Source organism: Crassostrea angulata, chromosome 8, assembly GCF_025612915.1.
Source record: "Crassostrea angulata isolate pt1a10 chromosome 8, ASM2561291v2, whole genome shotgun sequence".
Taxonomy (NCBI): Eukaryota; Metazoa; Mollusca; class Bivalvia; order Ostreida; family Ostreidae; genus Magallana; species Magallana angulata.
In genome coordinates this window covers 4,078,151-4,104,761 of record NC_069118.1, presented here as the reverse complement: position 1 = coordinate 4,104,761, position 26,611 = coordinate 4,078,151, and the positions used below count along the sequence as shown (strand labels likewise).

At 32.2% G+C, this 26,611-nt stretch overlaps 1 protein-coding gene across 1 annotated transcript; it reads left to right on the top strand.

Annotated features, from left to right (window-relative positions):
- Positions 1–1,071: 1,071 nt before the first annotated feature.
- Positions 1,072–25,652, top strand: LOC128160438 (uncharacterized). The gene is made up of 4 exons (XM_052823754.1): positions 1,072–1,146; positions 22,672–22,765; positions 23,372–23,551; positions 23,864–25,652. Exons 1-4 carry the CDS (start codon positions 1,107–1,109, stop codon positions 24,006–24,008), a joined length of 459 nt encoding a protein of 152 aa, XP_052679714.1. The 5' UTR covers positions 1,072–1,106; the 3' UTR covers positions 24,009–25,652.
- The last annotated feature ends 959 nt before the right edge of the window (positions 25,653–26,611 follow it).

Sequence of the window (26,611 nt, the reverse complement as noted above, 5' to 3'; positions counted from 1 at the left end):
ACACCGTTATTAAGTGATGCTAATATATAGTTATCAATAATAACACTATACATAAAGCTTATGACACTTATGGGCTTCCATAGAAATAAAATTTTGCAGCATAACACTTGGAAAAATAGTTAACCACAAATATTAGCTCAAAACTATCAGAAAACATTCAAGATAACTTGTAAAACTATCAATATAAAGTTAAGCAAATAATTCACAGAAAGTTGTTCAAATCAAAACAAGCCTATGTTTACATTTGTTGCAGACGACAACACTCCAATAAGAAAGCTTCAATTATTACACATTAAACTGATTATGGCTACTGTAAAAGCTATAAACATGTTGAAATCATCTTTTTACAGAATAATAAACAAGTTTTAAATCATTACTTACTCTGTGGTAGGCTAAACTTAGCGAAAATTACAGAGCGCAGTGTTCAACCGCATAAACAAATGGCGGGCTTCGTATGACAATTTTACCGAAAAACACAAGAGAGTTCTAAAATGAAAAATCAATGATTAAAGAAAGATAACTCTAACATTGAACAGAACATACAGAAATAAAGATTTGTGAAATAACTTCGGACGCAAAACAACTATAGTCTTATAACATTAACTAGTGAGCAGGTTACTTAATAAACGTTGATAGGAAGTTATCCTTGTTTACAAGGTGTGTTTACGTTGAATGGGTAGTGCCATGTTGCATTAAAGAGATAGATATTAACTGTATTACTATCGAGTTAAAAGTTAAAATCTTTAGAAAGAATTAATTTAAAAAAAAAGACAACGCAACATTGTAACTGGATCAAGAGCATCAATGACAACTACGACAAATAAAAAGGAGGAAAAGTAAACAGAAATGGCACATTCATTTATAACTACCGTTGAAAAGATTTAAATCCTTTGATATCGTGTATTTAGGTAAATGTTCCTTCTTTCCTGTAAGTGCCTGTAAAACACACTCCAATGGGTTTAAATATACTCCGCAATAGCAACTCCATCAAAACTGCACATAAAGAAATAATTTTTTTTAACATTCTATTGAATTTAAATACGAAGTCATTTTGGAAAGACAGGTTTGCAGATATATACCCGCCAATACAACATCCTACCACAAAAATGGAGAAATTTATTCTGGAACTGATTTTCACATTACTTTGTAAGTCATTTTCTTATATAATTATTAAAGCTGCTCTGTGTGTGTGTGTGTGTGTGTGTGTGTGTGTGTGTGTGTGTGTGTGTGTTTGTAAACCCTGTCAACGGAACACGGGCTTTAGACGACACACGTTTAAATGAACACGCAAAAATCCAAATGAACACGAAATGGTGGTGCTCAGTTGGATTTTGTTATAAATCAACTAGAAAATGTCCTAGGATGCATCTGATTAAAAAAAAATAATGTGTTAATTTGACCGGATGCATGAGATCTGTGTAATGAGTGTGTATAAGATGACCACCGATCCATCATTTTTTCTTCTCGGCGAGACTTACACACATTGCGAGTGCGCATGCTCGTTACATCAAATGACGTGGAAAATGACATCATAATACAGTACCCGTTTCACACTTTGTTATGAACATGGGGAGGAAGTAAACTTTGAAAAAGGTAAGTAAAGAATCCTGTAAATATATAGATAAAATTTTATGTATTAAATATGGCCTATGAATTATGAGGAAAGATATGTTCATTATAATATATGACATTACGGCACTATTGTCTACTCAAGAATGTACAAGTATAAGGCAGAGTTACAATGAACATAGTTGCATGATTGCAGTATAAATGGTTAAAACCAATAAACATAAAGTTTTTATTATTAATTTTAGTGAAAACACAAAGAAATCTTTTCTATATCTATGTCTCTGGGTAGGTAATTCCATTTAACATTGACATAGGTTGTACTCGCGGTGAGATTCTGAAACAATTTCTGCATGTGCATATAAATCTAATATATTGAATCAATGTAGATCTTTTGCATTGTGTAACCCAATATTCTGTCAGAAATTAATAATGTTTTGTTTATGTCGTATCAAGTTAGGTTTCATTTTAAAAAAGAAAGTAGAGTCGGTCATGCCATGTGTATGGCAGGGACGTATATACGTCCCTGGTAATGGACCTAGGAAACGTTCAGTTTGGGTTATATACAGGTACGTGGTCTGCTAAATCTGTTAATATTGTGTATATATTAAGCTGTCAGCCAAAAAAACACATGTTCAACTGAAGCGTAAATTCGAATGTTTTCATATTAAAAACGAAAGTAGAGTCGGTCACGCCATGTGTTATGGGCAGTAGAAACGTTTAGTTTCGGTTATATAAAGAACAGGGGCGTACAAGGCGTTGCATATCCCCCACTCGGAGCAATGAAGACGAAAGAATTTCAATTCAAGTTAGAATATTAATTTTTGACTTGTATGGATTGTTTTCATTGTAAATTTCACGATGGAAGTCAATATTGTGCTTTCATTCTATAAACACGACAGGTATTGGTTTCCAAATTAAGCTGCACATCGCTTTTTGCCTAAATTTTGGATCATTGACTGTTTTTAATTGAAAAATTAGGTATGAATGGGTCCTGACTCCATCCTTAAAGTACTTTTATTTAAAGAATAAGTTTATTTTGATTTTTATTATTGATTTATTTAAATGGAGTCTAGACCCATAATGGGTCAAATTTGTGATTTTCACCAAAAACGTTTAATTTTATTAATAATTGTCAAAAAAGTTCAATTTATTCACCCGTACTCTAATGTGTCAACGTAGCTCACTGCGATAGGCGGAGGCTCGTAGTCCATACTTCTCCAAGGAGTGGGTGTTCGAATCGTATAGACGGCGTTTTATTTTTAATTCATTTGCCTTTAAATAAGTCGTGTTTTGCTTTTTTATTGATTATGAGAAAATATCTAATGCCATTTATGTAATGACAACAATTACCTAATGTTCATGTTCTGTACATACAATGTCGGATAAAATTAGCGCTTAAGCACAGATATGAAATCATGTTGTAATGCTTAGAAAGCATCAAATAAAACAAAGGAGATAAGTACCAAGTACATGTATTATTGTTTATTATTTATTTATCAGAGAATGCAGCTCTATATTATACATGTACATGTACTCATGCACAGTTTCAAATGTAAAGATTTTTTATATGTTCATATGCCATTTCAAAATCCTGGGTACCGGTTGATTTGTCAGGCCTTGTACGCTCTTGTCCTTTATATAGGTACGTGGTCTACTAAATCATTGTTAACATTGTGTACATACATTAAGCTGTCAACTAGAAAACACATAAATGAAACGTAAATTCTGCACGTTTAAAGTAAGCTAGTAAGTAAGTAAGGAATGTTTAAATTTCCAATTTTGGGCCCAGAAGTCATACAAAGGCACAACAAAAAAGACAGTGAATTTTCTAAATGATAGTCGAAAAATGATTTTATTAAAGGTTTTTACATGTCTCTGGTTAAAGCCGAACAATTAATGAGTTAACATTTATTATGAATACAAATAATTTTCATACAAATCGACAATCATGAATTAAGGGGAAAAAATAGTAAATAATGATATTTTACAATAATAATACATGTACTACAGACTAGTTTTTTGTTACATGTATTTCTCATGATAAATCAATTTTTCTTCTTTTAAAAAATATATAAAAATTAATGATGAATTAAAGGTGGGAGGCACACCTGGGATGGGGGGAGTGTCAATATATTCAGCTGTTAATTTCTCCCAGGGACATAATAATAAATAGTAAGTATGTATAAGTCTCTGCTTCAACGTGGTCTTCTAACCCTTGCAATCTGGGGGTATAGTGCAGCTATAAGTTGATATTAATGTAAACATATTCAATATATATTTATTGACTTGGTTTGAGGGCAACATGCATTTTATCGGACCCAAGAACCAAATTGTTGTTTTTTCTATACCGTAATTCCTCTCGAAGAGAAAAAAAGTATTGAGAAAAATAAAAGTGACAACAAAATGCATTTTGCCCGAGAACACAGCCAATAAATGTTTTGTTATACCTTTTATTTATAAATTTTTTTTTTTGACATACATGTATACATGCATGTAATCTTGTGCTGGCTTTCATGAGGAAAATTTCCTTTATCTGCACTAAAAGTTGGTCAATTCTGTCACTGTTGAACATCAGTGACTGCAAATAAGATTTAGTTGATCTTGCCCATGGTGTGACATACATGTAAGTGGTCCAACACTAATTTCTAGTGGGTAAAGGAAATTAACACCATGGAAACCAGCACAAGATACATGTATGTCACAAATAAAGTTATAACAAAACAATTATTGACTGTGTGTTCTTCGGGCAAAATGCAGTGGTCAGGTATAAGTATTTATGCTATGTTTTAGTTAAAAACTAAGGAAAATTAAGTTTATCACAAAAAATGTGCACAGACACTATGATATTACTGTATGTCAGATGTAATCTGCTCTGTGACATGATTTGTAATTGAATTTAAGCAATGAATCATAATTTTTTGAAAGATATAGTCTCATAACTGCAACGGTGTGTGCAAACGCTTTGAATAACGCTTTAGCAACTAAAATTTTTGATGAACTTCATAATTGTACTTAAATTTTCAATAACTTCCCTTATTTATGTAGCATTAACACCTACATATGGAGTTAATATAAACTACCAGTTGATTCAACAGGCAAGAGCATGTGAACTATGAACAAAATTTTTAAAACAAGGAATATTACTGACAAGTTGATGATACAAGGATATCAAAATGTCTCATTCAAAGTCAACATTTTGCAAATTTTATGATTAACAAATACAATCTACCGCTAAATCGAATGTTGACTGATGTTTTTCATACAAAAATTGTTGAATCCATTATTTTCATACTGAAAATAAAAATTTACATGATCATTGTCTTAAGGGATTTATTATATATATTATTTATGTCTGCAATATTCTATATAGAAGGTAATCAGTTTGTCTTTTCAGTTATGAACCTATATTATCAACACACCCTGTAAAAGGAAGGACTTCTGTTCTACAGCTTGTTGTGGATCATAGAACACATGATATCGACCAAGTTAAAAGGAAGCAGGGAGCCACAATACAAAGATTTAAGGATTGTGAGAAACCAAATAAAACACATCAGAATAAAGTCCATAGGAGTGTGAAAAAAAGAATAGTAGAGTATAATCCTCAGGACTTTCATCAGACTTCCACTAAGTCAAGAAAATAATGTTGAACTGGCAAAACTAACAAAAATCATGATTTTCAAAAATTCATGGAAGATGCGTGAGTTAGACTAAGATGGAATTTAAGAGTTTTGATGCACTCGGAACTACTCGGATGTCTCGCGCACTCGACATTAACCTCGGACGTCATGCGATGGCATCCATAGCACGCTTTGAATGTTGGGAAAGGAACTACTTTTAACCTAGTTTCGGTTTCACTTTTACCGAAGTCACATTTTTTGTTATTCTTATGGAGACTCCGCTAAAACTTATTCCATTAAGTTCCTGTTTGCTATGTGCGTCTTCTGCCAGGAGGCTGCACTCATTTACAAAACAAAAGGCAAAAAATGAGAACTACCAAAACACAGTGGAGGATTTCTTAGGTAATATTTTAATTATGAATTGAATTATGAATTGAACAGGTCCAGAATATTGAGAATAATATCTTGATTTAGCTGTTAACTTGAATTAGATATAAAGCTTTTTAAGCTATTGATAATTGCTAGATAAAACTACATATATAAAAAGCTATAGTAGTTAGGTTATTTAAGTTATATAGCTAAATCAAGAGATAGTACGTACTGGACCTGTTGAATAGATATTGATTAATGTAGCTGGCTTGGTCATCGAATCAAAGAAATAAACTGCATTAATTTAAGGCAAAATCTTTTTATTTAGAATTTACACCCCCATGAAGGAGCCCATATTCTTCGTTTTAACGTTAACAAACTGATATAATTAAACCCTTTAGAGACTCTCTAAATCTTTTGGTATGAATACTTCCGCCCTTATATAACCTTAATTACATGAATACAAAGAAATAAACAGCATTAGTCAAATGAAAAATCTTTTTATTAAGAAATTACATCCCCATGAAGGAACCCATATTCTTCATTTTGACGTTAAAAAATAGATATAGTTTAACGCTTAGTAGACCTCTTAAAACTTTTGAGATTATGACTTACACCCTCAATTCTCCTTTAGTGCATTAATACAAAGAAATAATCAGCTTTAGTTTCAGAAAAAATCCTTTTATTGAGAAATTACACCTTCAGAGAAAACCCATAATTTTCATATTATCGTTAAAAAATCAGTGTAGTAAATCATTTAGGAAACTCCCTAAATCTTTTGTTATGAATACCTACACCCGTATTTATTCTTCATTACATGAATTCAAAGAAATGAACAGCAAAAGTTGAAGGCAAAATCATTTTATTATGAAAAAACAACTCCAAGAAAGAACCAATTTTTTCTATTTTAGCATTAACAAATGGGTATACTGAAATGCTTAAGAGACCCCATAAATGTTTCAGAATTGTTACCTAAACCCTCATTTATCCTTTATTACAATAATACCAAGAATTAAACAGCATTAGTTAAATGAAAAATCATTTAATTAAGAAATTACATCCCCAGGAAAGAACCCATATTCTTCAGTTTAACGTTCATAAATGGATATAGTTAAACGCTTAGTAGACCCCCAAAAACTTTTGGGATTAAGACTTACACCCTCATTTCTCCTTTACTACATAAATACGAAGAAATAATCAGCATTAGTTTCAGGAAAAAATGTTTCATTTAGAAATTATACCCCCCTGAGACAATCCATTATTTTCAATTTATTGTTGAAAATCGGTATAATTAATCACTTAAGAAACTCCCTAAATCTTTTGGGATCAATATTTGTTCCCTAATTTATCCTATATCACATCAATACAAAGTAATAAACACCTTTACCTTTAGGAAAAATCCCTTTATTTCGAAATTAAACCCCCATCAGAAAACCCATAATTTTCATTTTATCATTGAAAAATCAGTATCGTTAACCACTAAGTAAACCCCTTTAATCTTAATAGATGTGACAGACAGTATTTATATCCTAATTTATCCTAAGTTACATTGATACAAAGAAGTAATGACCATTAGTTTAGAGGATAATCGTATTATTTTGAACTTACACCCCCTGTAGGAAAGCCATTGTAATTATGAATTTATCATTTAAAAATCTATATTCTTAATCACTTTGCTTTGGTATTTTTATCTTTTAATCCTCTCTTTTATCTTGATTTATATCTTGAGTACAGTTACCTGAAAGTAGAAACAGGATGAAATTTAATGCATTTAGCTATAAGTTCAGTATCCACCCCTTCAGGTACACTACTGAGATGGTTTTCTCCATATGCTGAAGGATTATCAGCTAAATAACCTTTAAACCGTTTATTTTTTGTTTTTAAGTAGTACAGTTCCATGACTATGCACGAGGGTTCGATTCCCTCCCTAGGCATTATGGAACAGAAAGCTGGTGCAAAGCATGCAGATAGCCTAGTGGCCCCGCATAGTTAGAGCTGTAATTATAATCATGATAGATTAATTGATTCAAAAACATTTAAAGTGCTTCTTAGAGAAAATGACACAAAAATAAGAAGTGGTGTGCTTGATAAAAGTTAACCAATTAAATTGTTCATGTATTCTTTTTTTCTGTTGATAGAAGGAATTAAACCCACTCATTTTCCTGGTTGATAACATAAAATGTGCTCAAATACATCATATCAGCTTTATTGATGATTACGAAATCTAATTCAGAGAGAAAGAGAGAGATCTTTGTTTGTAAGTGGTACAGTTCAATGACTATGTACGAGGGTTCGATTCCCTCCCTAGGCATAATGGAACAAGCTGGTGCAAAGCGGGCAGATAGCCTAGTGGCCCCGCATAGTCAGAGCTGTATACATAACGATAGAATTAATTGCTTCTAAAACATTCAAAGTGCTACTTAGAGAAAATGACTCAGTTAGCTATAAGAACAAGTGTTTTGTTTGATAAAAGTTAACCATTAGATTGTACATGTATCACCTATTTTCTGTTGATAGTGGGAATTGAACCTACTCCTTTTCCTGGGGGGTGACAGGAAATGTGCTCGAATATACCATATCAGCTTTATTGATGATTATGTAATCTAATTAAGAGAGAGAAAGAGAGAGAGAGAGAGAGAGAGAGAGAGAGAGATCTTTGTAAGTAGTTCAGTTCGATGACTATGTACGAGGGTTCGATTCCCTCCCTAATAGATATTGATTATTGTAGCTGGCTTGGTCATCGAATCAAATCAAATCTTTGATACTGATGAAGATTTTTTTTTCAATGTTGGTTTTTCAACATAAGAACTGTAAACTATACAACGTTTATTAGTAATTACATAACAACCATACATTAATTTTATATATTCACTAATCAATGTCAGTAAATAATCAAATTCAGTATCTGAGACTTGACTCGATTTGATGACCAGCTACAGTAAGAACTTGTTACATTTGTTATATTATTTTTTATAGAGTTTGACAGGTCAAAATTTGAAAACAATAAAAGCAAAATTTAATTTTCATAAAGAGATCAAACTAATATAGTTACATGTTTAATGTCATTGTGTTACCTATATACTAATAGAGTATTTTAGAAAATGTATCTATTAATAAGCCTTCACTTTCTTTTATTATATTTTTTTTAAGTATCAATTTATGAAAAATATAGCAAATTTATTTTAACAAAAAGTAGATCAATATTAAAGGCATTGTGACCTCTTAATAATTATTATAAAACATCACAATCTATTACAATATTTAGGAACTAAAGTATTCTGTTTCTTATTTTTCAGAAACATCAATTAAGTTAATGTTAGTTATAAAAAGTAAACACTCTTATTAGTCCCCTACCAGTGAAACCGCAGGGGACTATAGGTTTCCTTAGAGTCTGTCCATCCATCTGTTTGTCCGTCTGTCCATCTGTCTGTCCTTCTGTATGTCAGTCTGTCCCACTTGGTTTTCCGCACTTTATTCTAAATGCTTGCAGATATTGAGATGATTTTTGGTAAGTGAGTTGAAGAGTTACAGATCAAGTTTGCATTATGTTCCACTTCAATGATTTTTGATGGAATTATGACCTTTTCAATTTTTTACTTCTTTGTTCTGATCTTTCTTTCTAGCTATCAATCTGTTCAATTTAGTTTCTCACACTTCTTTGTTTTTTTATGATTGTGCTCTGAAAAGTGGGATTTTTTAAAAATTTAGTTAGCATGTTCTATATGTATACATCATGTATATGTAGATCAAATTTTTTTTGCGATACATGTATGTGTATTTAGAATTAATGAATATACCACTATTCTAGAGAGTCTCCAAAATATCTGTACACCAGAATAATTTTTACTTTTAAATTTATTTAATTTACAAATAACAATTAACAAATACTTACAACAGTAACATGTATACTGGTAAGCATTTCCTTAAAAAAAATTGAACATCATAAGTAGGGCCACATACAGTTTATAAAACAACAGCCAAATTTAACCTTGTTATCTCGAATTCAATTTGACTGAGAAAAAACTTCAATGGTACCATGAAATATGAAAATATTTCATTAAAGTAAAACCAAATCTGCTGTGACAATTGAATTAAAGCTTTAAAAGGAAGCAAATTAATTTAAAAAAAAAAAAACCATACTAAGACTTGATTGTCTTTGACTGTTGCCAGTGGAATTGAGATCTCCAAACTGTACCAATATTCAAATATTGAAGTGATTTGCCTTAAAACTACATGTGTGTACATTACTTCAATGAGATATAACACACCTGCTAAACCTGGATATTGATTTTACCTCACCAAAGGCTCAATTGCACCATTCTAATAAAAAAGAACTTTCTGGTGTCCAATCATGTGTCATTTATATATGTCTTCCATTAACATTAACTTGATTAACTTTTAATATATTTTCTATTAATGTCAATCTAAACCACATTTAGTACAAAGTTTCTCTGCTTAAAGGGAATAAAGTTTATTCAAATAAAGGGGTGCATTCTTTTTCAAGTGGAGAGAAATATGATAACTGGATGGTGTCATTTAAAAACTTTTGTTTTAAGAACCACTTGTTCATATAAGACAAACATTATCCAAAAGTTTTCTTAAAGCAAGGGAATATCTGCATGAAAATATGTACAAGTGAAAAACTAGCAAGTATATGACACATTTCAAATTCATGTGCAAGCATTCCCACATCATATGGGTTAATTTTTTTCACATTTTGGACATTGGGCTAAAAGTAGGGTTTAAAGGATGATCTGCCATAAATATTGTATGGGGCCTCTTTTCTACGCTGAATTATGATAAGTCTACAATCATTCTGGTTGTGAAGGAAAATGACACCTTCTGAATAGTGTCGATAGTTTGTATTGTTTATAATTTTGAAGAAAACTGCATTGTCTATGAATATTTAAATCCTATGACAGCAAAATTTGGCCTGCTTTGTTATTGTATGTTCTTTTTATGAATAAAGATGAATAATGCCTTTAAACTTCTCAATGATTAAGACAACTGAATGTTCTAAAATTGGGGGGGGGGGGGGGGAGGGGTAGTTGAAAAATATTCTGGCATTCAATCATTCATTCATTATATTAGGAGTGGGCTTCAGAATGTCCCCTGACTAGTGAGTCATTGGTCTATCATACCTTCGAACTGGTACTGTGAAACCGTATTAATATAATTTACAAATGCTGCAAATGAAATTCAAGCTTTCAAATAAAGGGGGTGCCTATAACTATGCTCTGAAAAGCTATGGGCTAGCTTAAGATACATTTTTTAAGCAGTGTATTTAGACGTAACCGTTTGAAACTATTTTCGAGGTTGTGCCACGATATACCCCCGGAATTAATCACTTTTCGATGTTCTTTCATTCCACTTGCAGGCACGTAGCATCGTTTTTCAAGGAGGGGGGGGGGGGGTGGTGGCAGAATTTAAAAAAAAAAATTGCAATCCACAATATTTCTTGACAAGCAAGCAAAAAAAAAAAAAAAAAAAGAGAGAAAATAATCAGTAAAATCGAAGGACCAATGCACTAGAACATAGTTTTTATATATAAAAAGTTTAAGTGCCCCAAAAGTGGAGGGGCCAGTTAACTTATCTCATAGAATTTTTATATTCTTTTATATATAAAAAGTTAAGGTGCCCAAAAAAGGGGGCAGGCCCTCTGCCTCCCGATGCGACGTGACTGACCTGCTCCTCATTTCAGCGCATTTTTTTTCTTAGTTAATTAGTAAATTAAATATGAGGATCACAGGATTGTCTGCCTGAAATGAAAAGAATTGAAATAGCAGAGCACATTAAAAAAGTAGAAGTGGGTGCGGGGTTCCTTCTCTAACAGGAGGTTGAGTGGGAATACCAGAATAACCGGGTGATATCGTCATTAAATGCGGGGTAATTCCCCGGCTCCCGGGACTTAGGAACAGCCCTGGGATCAGTACAAACACGTTCATTTTTGTAAATGAATATGGTAATAAAGAGATCATGATGAAAAAGACTCTTATCATCCAAATATTTATTGATGATGTTGTTCATGAAAGTTATTTTGCAGAGAATAAAAAATAAAATGTAATTTATCGAGGTGTCCCGACACCTATTCCCATTTTTACTAATTCGTCTGAACTAATATGTAATGCATCCGAACTAATTTCTCATTTGCCCGAACAAATTTCTAATTTGTCCGAACGAATTTTCTAATTTGTCCGTACAAATATCTAATTCGTCCGAACGATTATCTTATTTGTCCGAACGATTATCTAATTTGTTCGTATTTTACTTTATAAATCAATGTATAAATGTTTCACCAAACAATTCAAAATTTGTTGCAGGTACTACAGTTTGTAGCTAAAGTCGTTCGTGGGTTAATTGGATCAAAAAGGTCGCATACAATTTGTTGTACAGAATAGGAACATACCCTACTTCAAAAGTTGTATGATACAAGTAATAGCATATTTCACACAATATTTTGCTGCATGCGGCAAGTTGTACACGACTTGTATTACCGTAAACCCGCCTTAAGGCTTGGCTGAATACGACTCAGAATTACGGTAAATTCTGAAACTGCAGGAATGGTTATGAAGCTATTACTTAGGATTAAGGCATATCTTAAGACAAACTTACGACATATCTCAGTCTTAAATGGGGCCATCGAAGCTATCCTATCTTAGGAAACCTCCTAATCTTAGTCTTTAAGACGACCGCGAGCTTTTCCTAAGACTTTAAGAAGCTCTGGTATCAGGAAAATAACTGAGAATGATTTTTGCGTAAAGAAACCAAATATTTGTTTATCAGTTTATAAACACTGTACCGTGTGAATGTATGTATATGCCTATACAAATGTAAATGGAGAAGGTAGTTTAAAAAATGCACGTATTAATTGACATTTATGCATTTTAAGGTTAAAACGATGAAGATTTATCTAAGCCCTTTCGAAATAAATAAAAATATACCAGTAACTATTTTGGGGCAATAAGGAAAAGACAGGAGGATGCAGTCACATGGTACCACCAAAAGATGTAAGTACAAGTCCTGTATAATGCACCAACCTGTTGCATTTATTGGTAGTAGCCGGTGTTAATGATAATTAAGGCCGCGGAGAAAGAGTAATAAGTGCGACTTCCTCTTCCTTTCCCAGAGAGAGAGAAAGAGAGAGAGAGAGATTTATTTATTTTGTTAACAACGACAAGAAATTGTATTATGCCTTATTACTTTTCCAGCAATACAAATAACTATGAAAAGAAAATTTGTATATTTGTCATGTAGTTCCGCTTTTCTGTTTCTGCTTTGTTTATTAAATTGTACACAAGTAGCTCTGTTATATTTCAGCTTATTACCAAAACTCGGACAAAAATGGACTAATCTACTAAAGATATGTAATGGAAATCGATGAAAATAATAGATTAAATTAAATTTGAAAAAAAAACTTAAACATATCGATCGTGAATCTAAGCATTTTTCTAAAAGAGGAGTGGGGACACGCCAACAAAGAAAGTACCGACTCAGATGGTTTTAATAAGTACTGACTCAGAAATGTGTTGATAAGTAAAGAAAATGTTTAAAAGTAATCATCTCCAAACCTGAAAATTTTGTTTCGAGGACGGAGGGGAGCTGCATTTATAATTATACAAAACATGTATTCGCATATATCACCATCAGTGCGTTCAACAGTGTAGCTGCTATACATGTAGCCGCTACGTAAAACTACGCTCTTGAACAGAGAGCTAGCCTAGCCGCTACGTAGAGAAAGCTACAGTGTAGCATAAGTTTTTGATGCTATGTACCAAATCCAAGATGGCTTCCTTAGGTACGCTTTCACAGCACACATGCATGCTTTTAACAAAATGGGAAATTAATTTCTACATTTTAGTAAATGAAATGTAAATTTACATATATATTTTCGCTTGAAATAAACTTTTTTTGTTCCAAAAATAACTTTATACTCAAATTTTTTATTCGAAATCTAACACTTAGCAGCTAGGCTAGAGCTGTCTGTTTAATAGAGATCTATAGATATCTACCATTTAGCTCATAGGTTAGCCGCTACGATCTTGAACGCAGCCAATGGGTCCGCGTTTTCTGTATGTGTAGCGATAATGCAAGCGGATCTAAATTTAATTATATTGTATTAACTAAATTCTTTTAAGAACTAAGGGGGGAAACTAACCCCCACCCCCTTACATCCACACATGTATATGATGGAAAATTGTCCTAAGAAATATCCTAGGACACGTCTTAAGTCACATCGTAGGAAATTTTCATAGGCATGCCTGCTGGTGTGGTGGGGGGGGGGGGGGGTAAACCGAGCTTGATATAGTTTCCATGGATTTTTGGGTATAATATTTCGATATCTTGAATTGTTTTGATGTTGCAGAAATGTTTTATGGTGATAATGATTGTTTTGATAGATTTCGCCGTATTAATCATGTTAAAAAGGTTATTCTACAAGAAATTTTTACGGTCATGCATGTTGGGGATTTTTTGGCACAACTCTTCAATGTGCCGTTTTAACACTGTTCAATAATCTCTGTATTACATTAGTTGTATGTCAAACTAAACCTTATGAACAACTAAGTTCTAATGGCTTGATATCTAAAGAAAAGGTATCATTTGATTTTAAATTAAAAATTCAAATATATACATTGTTCCTTTATTATTTACCTATGTCTTACGTTTTGGTATTGTTTCTAAGTGTCTTATTCCCAAGACCCCCCTCCGTTTTCTTCTCTTCAGTCTTTTGCATTAGCTGTATTCTGCTTGCGATTTCATATTTTCTTATGGTTTGAGTTTCAATGATAGATCCCGTGGTTTGAATTAAATTGTATTGAATTTTTTGCTGTATTTTTTTTTTTAATTAACAATCAATACATATTTCTTTGTTTTGAAATATATCCTTACGAGATTCCACCAGTTTTATTAAAACTTCTTTTGATGAAGTAATCTAATATTAGGAAACTTACTAGTCTTCAACATTTTCATTTGAGTAAGCCAACATTACCTGTACTTATCTAAGCCATAGGTGCACAACCGTCCATTAGTACAATAGAGTGATATACGCTTGTCCAAGGAATATACCTTATACTGTTATATGTCCATTACCATTATTTCGCACATAGTCGCTTACAGAAAACAATTGTCCAATCCGATGACTGAATAACAAAACATACTTATTTACTAGATGTTTATATTTCATCACAGACACGTGGTTTAGGTCAATTTACAAATTACTTCTACTACATTTCAAACTTTAAATGGTCAATAAAAGCTCTTTATAAATGACAATACAAATGAAACCTCGATCAGCGAAATGGGAACTTATATAAACATTTAATTTTGCTTAAAGTATTGATTGCATTGCATAACAATATTTCAGAGATTTAAAGTTATTTGTCCACAGTAAAAATGAGTCATTTGTGAATATTATGCAAAAATTATACAAAACCTGAAAAAAATATGAAAAAGTGAGGTTAATAGATCGTAAGCATAAAAAATACTGTTGAATATTGACTTAATACATTTACGATTTACTTGAAACATTTAATCTATGCTTAGTATTTTCTAATTTAAGACACTACATCCATAATTTAATTTACATTTCATGAATAATTATTCAAATTTCTTTTTTTTTAATTGTACAATGACTCTATGTTGCTATTTTCCCATTTTACATCCATTCTATTTCTTTTTCTTTTTTAACTGTGTAATTAACTGATCGGTAAAACAAACATCAAATTAATTTACAGTTTATACAAAAGAATTATCAAATTCCCACTCGCCTTAGAACTTTTTCACATTTTCTATTATATTTTTCACAGTTATGGCGAAATGGAAACACACCGTGCGCGACATATACTGGTGACAATTAGGGGTTAATTACGAGCAGGCTTAATCAGTTAATTGTGAGACAGTACATTTACATCCATAGACTATTTTTCCTTTATTTCTTAATAAAACAATCACACAAGTTAAAATTTCACAGAACTTTTAAACAATTAAATCAACTGATCAATGCCCCTCGTACATTCATCGTCCGTTTTCCCCACGTTTCCTCTTAATATGCAAAGTGTGCATTCCAATCACTGAAACTACAGGTGAATAAAGCAACCATTTACATACTAAATACACTTAAAACGATTATTTTAACATGCAGACATTGATAAATTAAATATGTTTTTTTTTATAATGAAAGAGTAATGGTTTTGACTATAATATATTGTATATATTTTTAAAAAATTATATTAGCTACATCTGCTTCCCAAGCAAAAAAAAATTAAATGCAGTCATTTCTTTTCAAGGTTGGATTATTGAACTATTTCATATGTTTCAAATCGTCGTGATACGATAACATGCAATTCTTACAATAAAAAATTATAAAAATCTTAACAAAAACATTGCTAGTATGTTCCACAGAGAGAGAGAGAGAGAGAGAGAGAGAGAGAGAGAGAGAGAGAGAGAGAGAGAGAGAGAGAGAGAGAGATGACTTCTCTGATTTTATTATTTTGTTGAATATCATAATCAATATCATAGACCCCCCCCCCTTCTTGCCACAAAGCATCCTTTGTAAAGGGGATTCAATTTTGTTCAAGTGAAGGGCCACACCCTCTTTCAAGAGGAGATACTTAAGAAATAGTAAAAATTTGGTATCATGTTTTAAAAGTCTTCTTAAGAACCACTTCTTAGTTATTGTAGATTCAAGTAAATTCAAATCATAACACCCCCAACCCCCCTTGAGCGATGTGGCCCATGGGACTCTTGTTTCTGTTGAACTCCTGACAAGGTATAACCACAGCTTGGTCAAAAAAAGTTCCTACCGTCTACATTTAAAGCATAATACTTTTAATATCATCTGGGAAGTCTTTATTTTCAACATAAACTATTATTATTTATTCACAAATCTTTAAAAAAATGTTCAATGTTCAAAATGTCACAATAAGGTATTGTACTTCTGACATTTTAGCATCATTTTTAGACATATTTGTTTTGTAAATTCAGATATCAGTGAGATATTAGACACTATTTAAGACATATGCTGAGACATAGAAATTTATTCCCATTGCTTGTATTTTTTGTGCAGGTTGATAAATTGATCAGCACCTTAAATGTGAAAATTTGTCATTGGGGAATTATCAGAAATGTTTTTTCCCTTTCCGAGGAAAATACATGTTTGTATAGAAGCTGTTTATATTGATGAAAGTTAAGGTACCAGAGTATATTGTCAACCTGTGTCTCTTTTTACGTTAGAACTGAAATTGATGGAATAACTTGATTAAAATTTTCTTATTAGATTTCCATTAGATGATACATGGGAAAACTAGCAATGTAACTATATTGTTTTGGAGATTAATAACATTTTTGTGGGATGTCTCTTAATACCACTTTTGAATGGGTTTATAATTATCTCACATAACATGTAAATATACATGTAAAAATGTTAACTTTCCTCATTTATGTTACATGTATGTATTATTTTACATCACTATTTTAAATGTTATCTAACCTCATTCTTTGTCCGATTTATATGCTAATCCTTTGATGAAATAAAATGGTTCTTGGATTGCAGTGGAATAAAGAGTCAATAATGTACATGTTTTAAAATATTACAAGTTTTGATGTTGAAGATATATAAGATTTATAAATGTTCATTGAACTAATTTGAAAAAATAGATAATTTGATGCAGAGAGAGAAACAAAATGTACAATTTTTACCTATTTACCTATGGTATAATTTTTTTTGTTAAGTATAATTACATGTATAAAAAGTTGTATTATATAAATAGTGCCTGTTTGGGAGGGTAACAGTTGAAATTGACACCCCGAGAAAACCATTGTCAACCGACGCGAAGCGGAGGTTGACAATGGTTTTCGAGGGGTGTCAATTTCAACTGTTATCCTCCCAAACAGGCACTATTTATTTTGTTATACTGAATGTCTTTTTTAAAATTTTTAAGAAAATTTTACTGCTTTTATATAGGAATAACGTGAATTCTACAGCGAACCGTACGCGCATAATTTTCGCGCATGTAACATTTTTTAATGTTACCCGTTGCCAAGTGCGTTGCTAACGCTGAGGGTAATAGTAAATATTATTAACTGCGTCTTAACCAATCAGATTTCAGTATTTAACATGAAAGTATAACAAAATGGAATATCTCATGATATTTAAAAAATTAAGGACTGTAATACGAAGATTCTTATAATTTTCTTTGCAAATGCATGTAATATTCAAGAGAATCAAAGATCAAGCTTCAGAGTCTGACCTTTATTGTTAGCTCCCAGAGTGGACATAACTGAGGAACTGGGTGTAAAGCAAAGTCAAAGTATATACATGTAGACTATATATTGTACACAGTATATGCATGAAATGTATTACTTTGTACCTCAGAACTTGGTCATTAAAAATTAAATTTTGTTGTGGACACGTATGCATCATTTGAATGTCACAAAATTGCATAATAATTATAAATAAATATATGTTACCTGTACTGTAAGTTACTTTTTATTGGCATGAGCATTATTAAGCATGACTCCCCTAAAGTATAAAATAGAAAGTTTAGGTATCTACAGTATGTATGAAAAGGCATTGTTCATAGTCAAACACCCCACCCTGTCAAGCTGTTTAGAGGATTTTATATACCCCATAACGTTACCTTTTTTGACAGCATGCCGCAACATTGCAATTTCAATGGTTTCATTCATTTTTCTTTCCATTCGACTGTCATTCTGTTTGTTGGAACACTCATTTTTGAAGTCAAAAGGTCAAGGTCAGAAAATATATTTTTTAAAAAGATGAATTTCAGCCGCAGATACCTATAATATCATATGTCTTCGAAAGAAAGTGATTAGTTGACTGTGTGTGCTAAATGTGTTCAGATGTCAGTGTGTGTCAGGCGTGATCAGTTGACTGTGTGCTTTAGAAGGGTTCAGTTGATACTGTGTGTGCTAAATGTGTTTAGTTTGCTGTGTGTATTATACGTGTTGAAATGACTGTGTGTGCCAGACGTGCTCAGTTGACTGTGTGCTTTAGAAGTGTTCAGTTGATACTGTGTGTGCAAAATGTGCTTTGTTGGCTGTGTGTATTATACGTGTTGAAATGACCGTGTGTGCCAGACGTGCTGAGTTGACTGTGTGCTTTAGAAGTGTTCAGTTGATACTGTGTGTGCAAAATGTGCTTAGTTGGCTGTGTGTATTATACGTGTTGAAATGACTGTGTGTGCCAGACGTGCTCAGTTGACTGTGTGCTTTAGAAGTGTTCAGTTGATACTGTGTGTGCAAAATGTGCTTTGTTGGCTGTGTGTATTATACGTGTTGAAATGACCGTGTGTGCCAGACGTGCTGAGTTGACTGTGTGCTTTAGAAGTGTTCAGTTGATACTGTGTGTGCAAAATGTGCTTAGTTGGCTGTGTGTATTATACGTGTTGAAATGACTGTGTGTGCCAGACGTGCTCAGTTGACTGTGTGCTTTAGAAGTGTTCAATGGATAGTGTGTAAATGAAAGTGATCGCTTGGTTGTGTATGAGTTAAGTGTTCATTTGGTATGTGAAAAATCAAGGATTGAAATAAACCTTTTTTGATACATATTAGGTCTAATACCATTATAAGTTGTTATTTCTAGTGAAAAAATGAACATTTCTTCCCTCTAACTCCATTTTTCAAGAAGTGTCCATTTGCATGTGTGAAGTTAAGGTGGTCAGTTGCCACGTCATACACGTATGTGTGTGTGTGTGTGTGTGTGTGTGTGTGTGTGTGTGTGTATAGAAAAAAATTAAATAAGAAAACACGAAAAACGTTCAATATAGCTTAAGCGCTTTCATTTTAAAATCTTCAGAAGCTATATAATGGTAACATAGTAACGTGACGTCAAAAAACTTGAACGTTGAACGGCAATGTCTATTATGACGTCATAGTTAGATTTAGCGGAAAAAATATAATTTGCAACATAGTATATAACATACAATTCAATACATTGTTATTACAGACAGTTCAATTTGGGTTTAAAAATACGGATGAACTGTTTTTCTTTTTCTCTTCTTTGCACATTACTGTCACTCAACAGTTTGTAAAATGGAAAGATTTTAAACTGTTTATTGCCGCAAGTGTCCAAATGCTCACTTAACGGTATCTGTCGATATCCCGGGGTGTTTATGTGTTGTTTATGCACACGCACACGGGCCCGAAGTGGATTGCTTGTTTCCCCAATATAGTACTCGTTGCAGCCTGGACATGTTTTAACATATAATACATTCTTAGTGTCACATGTCATGTCCATCTTTACGATGAATTCTTTTCCGTTGAAGTCGTACTTAGATCCCTCTGTAATATGGCCACAGGTCCCGCATCGTGGGTTTCTACACTTAGTAACTGTGTGTTTAGTATCAAAATGGGAAGTGCACAATATTCGTTTTAGATTTGTAGGCTGACGTCTGCTGTTAATGAAGTTCACATCTTTGTAAATTTCTTTCGTGGATTGGTCGTTGATGAGGATATTATTAAACTGATGAATTATTGGCGTAATGTTCATATTTCTTGGATTAAAAGTATGTACAAATGGAATAATATCAATGGTTTTTTCCGGATGTTTACTGGCTAATAATTCCGATCTATCATAAACACCGTAAAGTGAGCATTTGGACACTTGCGGCAAGAAACAGTTTAAAATCTTTCCATTTTACAAACTGTTGAGTGACAGTAATGTGCAAAGAAGAGAAAAAGAAAAACAGTTCATCCGTATTTTTAAACCCAAATTGAACTGTCTGTAATAACAATGTATTGAATTGTATGTTATATACTATGTTGCAAATTATATTTTTTCCGCTAAATCTAACTATGACGTCATAATAGACATTGCCGTTCAACGTTCAAGTTTTTTGACGTCACGTTACTATGTTACCATTATATAGCTTCTGAAGATTTTAAAATGAAAGCGCTTAAGCTATATTGAACGTTTTTCGTGTTTTCTTATTTAATTTTTTTCTATAACTCGCCGACCACTGTGGATTTTATTGTGTTTCATTATATATATATATATATATATATATATATATATATATATATATATATATATATATATATATATATATATATATATATACATTACACATATACACATTATTACTTAAAGTAGTATCTACATTTTATTATCAACTTTATTGGGAAAAGTAAAATAAAAGAGTTTTAAAATAATTATAGAAATTTTTTAGATAGATAATTGAATCGCCAGAAGACTGGAATAAATTCTTACTATATTGTATATCATATTCAGATTTCTTTGTAAATGTGCTTGTGTTTGTCATTTATCAAAGTGGATTTAGACCCGGATCTTAGTTTTAAAGTTTACCTTGTCTAAAATTCAAGTTCTTGACAAGAGCTAGGTGCAATATAAGTTTGAAAAAGGGCAATTATGGTTTCTATAGCGGTTTTATGATTGATTATTGATTTTGGTCTTGAGACGACGGCTTTTTTATGTCTTATTTTAAATGGGTTTCAGATATACAGTGCACTGATTTACAAAAGGTATATAGGGAAATGCTTTCAATTATATCGGAATTTTAAGTTCATGCCCTGGTTATTAAACATAATGATAGGTTCTAAAATATGTTTAAAATCTTGTACTTTTGTCCCTTCATATCTAGCAGTATTGTCCACCAATAAATTGATTTATGTACTATTGTCAGTGATATACTACATAAGTCATTAGTCATAAAATTAGTCATGAGACAATCTAACACAACATATACATGTATATTTCTGATCATCATTATGTGTAGTTCCTGGCTGTTAAATGAGTTAACAGAGAATGTGGTATATTCTAATATCAGAGTTTCACTGCCTAGAAATAAAATCAAATAGAACTGGTAATGAATACACGTATTTACCAATTTTGATATTATGCATTTCGATAAACTTTCAATTCAATTCTAAACTATTACACAGACAGTTGTAAATTGTTATACATGGTGAAAACCTCGTAGGTTGTAAGAAGTTGTGTTCTAACCATTTCTATATTTTAATGCAATAAAATATGTTCAAACAAAAATATATAATATTTGTCAATCGTGTCATACTGTATCTAGTGACGTTTTTTAATTCATTGTTTCTCTGAGGTAAAAGTTTGATTTTATCTTTCTCTTAAATTTGTGTTATTATAATTTTATCACTTTTGCGTATATCTTTTATATAATGTATTTTCTTCACTATCATATCTTGCTGATTGCAGTCAATGAATGTTTTTATTAGGTCAACTAAGTAAACTCAGGCTAATTGTTACCATTTTTGGTGAGAGGCATCTCTATGGTAAGAGGAATCTAAATTGTGAAATTCATAGCCTTAACACCCCCGGGGCGTCACATGTAGGCCAAAATATGCCAAAAAAGCCAAATTTTCAAAAATCTTCTTCTCTGCTCCCACACATGTGAGGAAAAAACAGGTTGCATAGCTATGATGTCCATGAAGTTCTCTACCAAAATTGTGAAATTCATAACCCCTGGGTCAGGGATTCAGGCTCTTAGGTGGCCATTTAGTAAAAATGTATTAAATCTTAGAAAATCTTCTTCTCTACTTCCATATATATTTGTTGAAAATTAAATGCATGAATATGCTGTCCATCAGGCCCTCTACTAAAATTTTAAAATGCATGACCCCTTTTTAGGGGATCAGGCTCTAGGGTGGGGCAAATATGGCCATATAGTAAAAATGTATTAAATCTTAGAAAATCTTCTTCTTCACTCCCATATATATTTGTTAAAAACTAAATGCCTGGATAAAATATCCATGAAGCCCTCTACCAAATTTGTGAAATTCATGACCCCTTTTTAGGTGTTCAGGCTCTAGGGTGGGGCCAATATGGCCATATAGTAAAAATATTTTTTTTTGAAAGATTTCAGGCAGAGAGGTGTTCGTCATTACAAATTTATAATTTTTCTGTTCCAGAATGATACCGAATAAATTAAATGCATATCTGAGACTCCTCGACAAGTTTGTGTATGGGTTATATGCTACTCAGGTGACCGTTAAGGCCACTTGGCCTCTTGTTAAATGAGATTTATGAATTTCAGTGGAATGACCTTGGAAAGGCAAGAAGACATTATATACATATATTTCTGAATCTATAATCAAAGTGTATCAATTGCAGGTCTTCCTCTGATATATGCTGCCTGTTATTACAGAAGCGCTTACGGCAACTACTACTGCTACTATTACAACTACTACAGCTACAGCTACAGCAGGTTGGTAATTGTTATCACATTTAACGTGCCTTATGGACCTTATATCAATTATGTGTTGTTATTTTTTTAAGCCGCAAAACGGGATATCATATGATGCTACAATTTGAATCTTTATGATAATGATTTTTTAAAAATGTATCAGTAAACGTGTTTTCTACTTAGGAGTACATAGCAAACCAATTTGCTTTTCGTAGGATGACAATTCAATCACGGCCTGTTCCACAAAACATAGCAAACATAAATTTATGAACCATTCTGTTATTGTTAATTTTGCGCTAACTACTCAAACATTTTATTCAGCTGCAAAAACGTGATATCGTGTGGTTCTACATGTAACTTGAACCTCTATTATAACTTTCATTAAGTTTTATCAGTAAGTTTTCTCTTCTTATGAATACACAACGAACCAATTTGGTACAGGATAGCAAATTTGCATTCATCAGCACCTGTATCTACAAAAAAATATTTGCAATTTCAAGATATAAAAATTCAAGAAAACTGCAGCTCATATTTCTTTGCAATGCATGTGAATTTTGTAAACGCTTAACAATTATCTCACTTATATGACATATGCAGTTTCGACTATATCACCGCTTTTTGTTTCAGTGTGGGTACATACGCTGGTGCGGCCGTTGGGGGAATAGTGTTCCTTATCGTAGTGGCTGTAGTCGTCGTGTGTGTCTGTGCCGCTAAAAATAGCCAGAGGAACCGTGTGGTCACGATGCAAGGAGGCGGGGCCACAGTGACTAATGTCAATAATGTCAACACAATTCAACATCCTCGTAAGTTATCATGTATTTCGTTTGATAAGAATAGCCAATGTATATTCAGTTGATTAGTATCTTGTAATAGGAAGGGAGAGATGAGCATATAACGCATGCGTTGAGAACATTTGACTAGACCAAGAATCCAAACAGGGACCCCTGCAAATCTAGTCAGAGCTAATTAGGCTGATACCCACGGACCACATAGCCTAAACTACTACATTCTTCCCCCTTAAATGATCTTCGCCTTCGACGATCACCTCAGGTTTCTTCCCTGGCAGGAGTTCACCAGTGTCAGAGGCAGGTCACGGCACAAAATGTAGTAGGAAAGAAGGAATGCTATGGTGCTATGGTGCTATGGAGCACCCCCTCCGCCAGGATATGGGCCAGGATTCGGGCAAGGATACAGCCAACCCTCTCAGTCCATGTTTAACGATCCCGCCTATCCCCCTAATCAGTACCCTCCCCCAAAATATTAGAATACATTCAGTTTGCGCATTCAACATTTAAATTTATGTTATATGAAAAATGACAATAACAATCCATCATATCCAGCAAGAAGAAGAAAATATGTGATGGACATTTATGATAGCATTAAAGTGGTATGTGACATCTGTCGATATTAATGTGTATTAAAGTACATTATGATTAAAATACTCTCACTGGTTTAGAATTTTGAAATTTTAACAATATTTAACCAAAAAATTCGTAGTAATATTATTGGAAAAGGTGAAAATTTTAACATCCCAAACACGTGATTTACAGATTCGTAGTGAAACATGTAACCAACTGCACCACTCTTTGTGGTGTCAACTTTATGAAAGATACTATGTTTAAAACTACATTTGATCTTTTGTTTATTTCGATAAAAAGTACGACAGAGGTGTCCCATATCAGCTTAAGATAAAAACATTCCATAGACACCCCTGGAAAATCTTGTGGTAACATTCATCATCGGCGATCTTATGTCAAATTTTTTTAAATTTTCTTTTTGATAATTTAAAGCTCTTGAGTTAAAGAGCACAGTGAATGGAACTTTTCGTCATCCGTTTTTTTTTTCTGGTATTATTTTAACTAGATGTTTAAACTAATTGAACAACGTTAGTCGTCCGAGTTTAAATTTCTATAAACATGTCGTCCTAAAAATAACAACAAAGGCCTTTCGAATTCTAACCTATGCATCAAACTTTCTTACCGAGAAAGCCATTGAATTTGATTTCAATTAAAGAATTTTTACAAGAGCGAGAAAGAGAGAGAGAGAGAGAGAGAGAGAGAGAGAGAGAGAGAGAGAGAGAGAGAGAGAGAGATTTATTCGTTCAGTTTTTAATGTTTAGAAGGGTCAATATGGATGAAAGTCTAATATTGAGTTAAAAGCTAGTTACAGATGTTGGAATTTTTTGTTTCATAAGCAAAGTTTAACTCATGTTATTGTTTATGTGTTGTATAATTATAAGTTTTATTCTGATGTTGCTTTTTGTTGTTGCTAAATTATTTATTAACATATTGAATCAGTTTAAATTGTTTGCCATAAGTTATTGTGTGAAGGAAATAATAATTTCTTTAATTTACAACATCATTTTTGAACAAATATAAGACATTTTTCTAGCTTGCAACTTGACTTCGAGCATACATATTTTAATGATTTATTCAAAATACAAAAGTAAGCCTTTTTTTACATAAAAAAAAATAAAAATAAGATTTCCATCGTGTCTAAAACCTTTTAAGGGAGGACAATTAGGGCATCAATATAAAAATAAATGCATGTAAGATATTATACAAGGTTTGCATTATTTGCATACATTTCAATTTTGCAATTGACTATTCTCTGTACAATATTATGATAACCTGAAATGTTGGTAACTTTTATTTAAAATGAAAATAAATTTTTGGGAGGCAATATGTTTTTGTGATGCTTTATTAACATGTTATTGCAAATAACTTAATTCATTGACTACATCCCGTATCCCTATTAGTTGTTTTCTATTTTATATTACACCATTATGAGTATGCCTGAACAGGTATTGTTTTGTGTGTTTTACTGTTTAACTATTTATATGTACTTTGTATGGTTATTTATCACTTTTGTTTAAGGTAGCTGGATGGTCAACAATTTAACAATTTAAAGTTCTTCCTTAGGGTTTGAAAAATGAAATAAAAAATTGTAAAGAAAATTTCAAACAAGTAAGGTTTGAATGTTCTCAAATATCGTTACATTTTAGATCTTTTCTTCCGAAGGAGGATACGTCTCAGATAGTCTCGACTATCCAGCTCTTTTAAAAATGACATTGGATTCGCATACACTGCAATTTTTAATAAAATATCACTTTGATTTATATTCCTTTTTATGATATAACACAACATTATACATCGTGTATTTTGTATAGTTTATTTTAGAACTCGGAATGAATAGACAGATTCAAAGTCCTATCAGAAATGTCGATGAAAGGTTAAAGTAAACATTTAAATAACTTATAAAACGTAAACGTGATGATAGTTTTGTGTTAATGAAAAATTCACAAGGATGTCCTCGCTAAATTTCTTATGCGATTTTAAATAGGACATACTTTTATTCACCCCTGACTGCATACCTTGTGTTTAGGGTCATGACTGTTGTCATCAGCTTGTTTTATGTTTCACACTCCAAACAGCTTCGTTTAATACGCATCCTTTTTCCACTTTTTGTATATTCGAATGAAAAGATAATCATATAAATCAATCCTAATTATTACATTTCCAGAGTTCTTTTTAAAACTTTTTATTGATCTCGGTAGAACTTCATATTCTTTAAACATTATTTTGTATTCGAGAACACTTTGCCACACAATTATGCCAGGACCAAGGTGGAAGTTTTGCAATCGATCAAGATGCAGTTTCGTATCTAGTCATGTATTCCGAATGAAAAACTTTTGCCCATGCAGAGAATATATAACTTCTTTTTTAAAGTGTCTCAGCTGAGAGCAATGCTAAAGCTTAAGTAGCTGCTGGCAATCTTTTGATGAAATGATGAAGTTTTTGTCTTTTTAGAGCACATAATACGAGGCAACTTCAAATATATGTAAATAACATGTAACTTCACTGCTAC

Bases quoted from the DNA above. Each gene is read 5' to 3' on its own strand.
- LOC128160438 (XM_052823754.1), top strand. From the start codon at position 1,107: ATGGAGAAATTTATTCTGGAACTGATTTTCACATTACTTT. The intron at 1,147-22,671 runs GTAAGTCATTTT...TATCAATTGCAG, and splicing joins ACTGATTTTCACATTACTTT to GTCTTCCTCTGATATATGCT. The intron at 23,552-23,863 runs GTTATCATGTAT...GTAGGAAAGAAG, and splicing joins ACAATTCAACATCCTCGTAA to GAATGCTATGGTGCTATGGT.